This window comes from Nilaparvata lugens, unplaced genomic scaffold (genome assembly GCF_014356525.2).
Source record: "Nilaparvata lugens isolate BPH unplaced genomic scaffold, ASM1435652v1 scaffold8164, whole genome shotgun sequence".
Classification (NCBI taxonomy): Eukaryota; Metazoa; Arthropoda; class Insecta; order Hemiptera; family Delphacidae; genus Nilaparvata; species Nilaparvata lugens.
In genome coordinates this window covers 5664-10363 of record NW_024093912.1, presented here as the reverse complement: position 1 = coordinate 10363, position 4700 = coordinate 5664, and the positions used below count along the sequence as shown (strand labels likewise).

The 4700-nt window shown below is 35.7% G+C and overlaps 1 protein-coding gene across 1 annotated transcript; it reads left to right on the top strand.

Annotated features, from left to right (window-relative positions):
• Positions 1–2944: 2944 nt before the first annotated feature.
• On the top strand, positions 2945–3355 carry LOC120349070 (biogenesis of lysosome-related organelles complex 1 subunit 1-like; the record flags this gene model as incomplete). Its single annotated transcript, XM_039419024.1, has 1 exon — positions 2945–3355. A coding segment is annotated over one exon (234 nt), but the record flags the coding sequence as incomplete, so codon positions are not given.
• Positions 3356–4700: the final 1345 nt, after the last annotated feature.

Here is a 4700-nt window from a genome sequence, read left to right as displayed (position 1 = left end):
TCAAAATAAAAGATTCCTTAATAATTCAAAATAGCTGTAACTTTACACTATTTTATCTTTATTTTATTCTGTGATCAATTTTCTATTTTTTCGAAATTTAATTTGAATGTGGACTGCGCGACTACGCCCCGTTTCGGAAAGCCAATTTTCTGACTCCAGCTGTTCAAAGTCTAGAACTTAGCCAAATCCCGAGCTCGGAAACCGGCCCTTCATGTATCTTCCCATAAGCAACAGATGCTCTGTTGTATCGTCTCAAAAGCAACGTGTTGCATCCGAAAAGATACTCGGAAACCGGTCCTTAATGACAATCTGTTAAAAAATGTACGGTATTGTGAGTCTCACGTGAATTTATTTCTAATCGAGGAATTATTACAATTATTAGGAATTATAATTATTAATTATGTTTTGTCGCACGCAGCTGGTAGCCCTACTCAATCAGTATACCCAAGGCAATGCTTATTTTAAAGAAAAGAGATTTCTGACGGCTCCTGCTATTTATATATTAGATTTAGCAATCTTCGTTTTAAAAATAGACGAATGTATGAGGAGAACAGGTGAGTCATCCCATAATAGACGATTAGAGGTTTTGTTTACCCACATCACAGACTAAGCTGCTGGAGAGTGGCCGTTTTATATGGGAATGAAAATATTTCATTCAATCCCATCTCACATAAGAGAAATGATGGCTTGAAGGAGTTCAAAAAAACACTCAGGAATTCCTTATTGTATTGTGTCCGTACAGGTTAGCAGACTTCCTTGTTGAATAGTGTTTGATTGATGTATGTTTGTGGGATCTGTGGTGTTGAAATAGGAGGGATGGTAGATATTAGATTAAACTTTGACGTGTCATATACTGCGGGATCGTTGCTCCCTTAATGCAGTTCATAAAATTTGGAATTCAGAAGAATTTTGTCGTTTTATATGTCAAAATTGTCCACTTGAAGTGCTCAAATTTTTTCTGCCACTTATTTCTATTGCTACCATTGACAACTAGTTCCTTTTGGATGTTCTTCCTTCTCATATCACCCAACGTTTTTTATCTATTCACTTGGTCTATAGCTATCTATCTGAATCGATTAGAATGTTTATATATGATTTAGAACAATATACCATGTTGCTACAATATTTGTTAAATACTATGTACTTTCTACACTACGCATCTAGTTACTTTTTTGAACTTCCTGAAGTAAACAGTTTCTAAAAAAAGAGAAATAAACAAAAATAAGTTTTTCTTGCTGGATTATTCCTCTTGTGAGATCAGCTGAGGAATAACCCACACATGCACTCGCTCACTCACTTCCATTACGGTATCGACAGACGACAAAATTTCCAGCTGTTTTTCCAATGACGTATTTATCCTTTTTATGTCCTTCAGCGAGTTATCTCATGGTTGAGGCCTAGTGCAATCGAATTTTCATATCATAAACCTACTTTGTTCCAAATTTTGTAAGAATCGTTAGAGCCGTTTTCGAGATCCGGTCACATACAGATATATACTAGCCGTCAGGCTCAGCATATCCGTCTAGCCAGGGGGCTCCGCCCCTGGACCCCCGACTGGATCGTCCAAAAATGAGATCAGCGGGCTCGCTTCGCTCGCGAAAATCGCTAGTAAAAGCACCTGTTACTATATCGGCGTATCTTTGGCGATCAAAATTCTTCCACCTCAGCAAACCCTATTTTTAAATATATATCAACTATTGAAAAAGGTGAGAAAACGCAGAAAAACTGAGAAAAACGCTGATTCTGGGCGTATCTTTGATTACATTAATATTAAAGTCACCTCATCAAAAAATTTTTAGATCCTAGCTAAACCTCTGTACCAAATTTGAACATTTTTGTCTATTACTTGATTAAAAGAACTGAGAAAACGCAAAAAACCGCTAATTTCAGCGTATCTTTGACGTTATTGCAAATTCCTTCTAACACATCATTATTACACCTAGCTTAGCTTCTGTACTAAATTTGAACATTTTCTGTTCATTTGTTCTCGATAAAGCTGAGAAACCGCTGGGAAAAACGTCAATTTTGGGCCTATCTTTGACGTTATTGCAAAATCCTTCTAACACAACATTATTACACCAAGCTGAGCTTCTGTACTAAATTTGAACAATTTCTGTTCATTTGTTCTCGATAAGCTGAGGGAGAAAACGCTAAAAAATGCTGGGAAAACGCAGATTTTGGACGTATCTTTGGAAAATTTTCCAAATCCGTTCTTGGTGCGCCTCTAAAGGGCCAATTGAACATACCTACCAAATTTGAACGTTTTTTGGTCGGGTAGATTTTCAGTTCTGCGAGTGAGTGAGTGAGTCAGTCAGTCAGTCAGTCAGTGAATGCCATATCGCTTTTATATATATAGTGAGGTCCTCGTGAGATCAGCAGGCTCGCTTCGCTCGCCATATCAGGCGATATAATATTCCCAGGATTGAAGTAGCAGTGCCCAATCAAATTTTCCGCGATAAATGCATTTCGATCTTCAACTTGGTGCCAACCTATCAAAGTCAACTCAACTTGATGCCAACCTGACAAAATTATTAATTTAGTTACCAGTTAACAACTGTTTCGAAGAGGTACTCTCTCTAGATTATAGTCTATATTAACATATGGTATGGACATTTTTCAATATTATAATTAAGAGAATAGGAAGAATATACATGCTAAAAAACGAACTTTAAACCCTCAAAAACACCCTTATAGTTTAAATATTGCAAAGGATTCTTAGTGCGCCTCTAAAGGGCCAACTGAACATACCTACCAAATTTGAACGTTTTTTGGTCGGGTAGATTTTCAGTTCTGCGAGTGAGTGAGTGAGTCAGTCAGTCATTCAGTCAGTGAGTGAGTGCCATTTCGATTTTATATACTGTATATAGATAGATAAAAATATAAACAGAAATTGCTCGTTTAATAGTATAGGATTATAGATTAATTTTTTTAATTTGTTTTTCAGAGTAGCCAGGCCTACCTGAACCAAAAGCGGCTAGACGCAGAGGCAAAGCAGCTCCACCAGAATACAGCCGCGTTCGCTAAGCAGACCCAGCAGTGGCTGACTCTGGTTGAAGGTCTCAGCTCGGCTCTCAAAGAAGTCGGGGATGTCGAGAACTGGGCTAAGAGCATAGAGGATGACATGAGAGTGGTCACTAGTGCTCTAGAGTATGCCTACAAAGTTACTCAGGAATCATAGACTCATCAAAAACAGTCACAAATCAATTAAATCGAACTATCATAAACTAGTGTTTCAGGCTCAACTCACACTTACGCGACTCAGGTCGAGAAGAGACTCGACTCTAGTCGAGAGTATGTGTTTTCAAAAGGTTTGATTGATTGATTGAGTACTTAATTTATGTAGATTACAATATATACTGGCTTATACACTTATATACAATAGCTTACAATACAGTAACATTATAGATGAATTTACATAATATAGACTAAGAAAATAATTATTGAAACTGTATTATGATATGAAAAAGCAATTTGTAATATAATAAGTATAGATAAATTTATATTGTTATGCATCTGCATAATTGGCGGAGCTTTGGACATATCAATGTCCATTCTTCGGAAGAATATTAAAAATATAAGGTGACGTTATAATGGCAGTGAAGAAAAATAGGAGAAAAACGTTGCCAAAGTCCCTCCATTTGCCACTGAGTGTACACAGCTGTTTCTCAATTCATCCCATTAAATATGATCTAATAATAATTATCATTTCCTTGATAAAGTAATCTTTGTCAAATTAATCAAGAATATATATTTTTCATAATTTGATTCAAAAATTTGCTTCCATAACTGAGATCAGATTACTCTGTTGCATATCCATACTTTTTCACTGTTAAAATTAAACTTGAATTTAAAAAAAAAACACTTGGAGTGAAAGGCACTTACTTTTGTAGTGACGATCGTTTCTACCTGTTGGTCATCATCAGACTGTGGGAATTTACTCAGATGCCAAGGTTATGTGTGGTTAGGGAGGAAGGTGGAGGTTGGTGGATACTTAGTGGGGCGGTAATTTTGAACTGTGGACTATTTTGTCAAAGAGATCAGATTTTTATTTTTATACAAACCTGAAATGGTGGCTAATTTAAAAAGCTGTGATACACCAATCTGATTTCAAAACAACAGAAATTGAGTTATTTTGTAGGTATTTCTTTCCAATTTCTTTTAAAAATAATAGAAATCCTATTTAAAATAAAGTAACTTCAATGGAAATAATTCTGAAATAACCTTTCATACTATTTATAACGGTATGAGTAGGTCTAACTTATACGTGTAGGCTAACTGAAGCATGGAAGAAGTCTAGAATGGTTATAGTGAGGTCCACGTTATAATACAGTATTTGATCAACTTTGGTTTTGCTATCTTGTCTATCATTCGATAAAGGGAGGTACTATCCTTTTCTAGGTCCACAACGATGCAATTGTTTTTGACAGTGTAGAAATTCAATTAATAATGCAGAGAATCGGCATCGCTATTTTCTATCTTTATCCACTGCCATTATAACAGGGACCTCACTATGTATCAACTTTTAAAATGTCATTTCAGGTATTTTAATTCGTGTTTTCATACGGTGATGCATAAAAAATATTCATTGTTTCAAAAATTCATTTTTTCTACAACTGCGCGTAAAGAAAGAATTTACACACTCAATTCTCCTCGTAAAACAGCTTATTTTGAGGAGAATCTACTTTTCGCTCGCTACCATC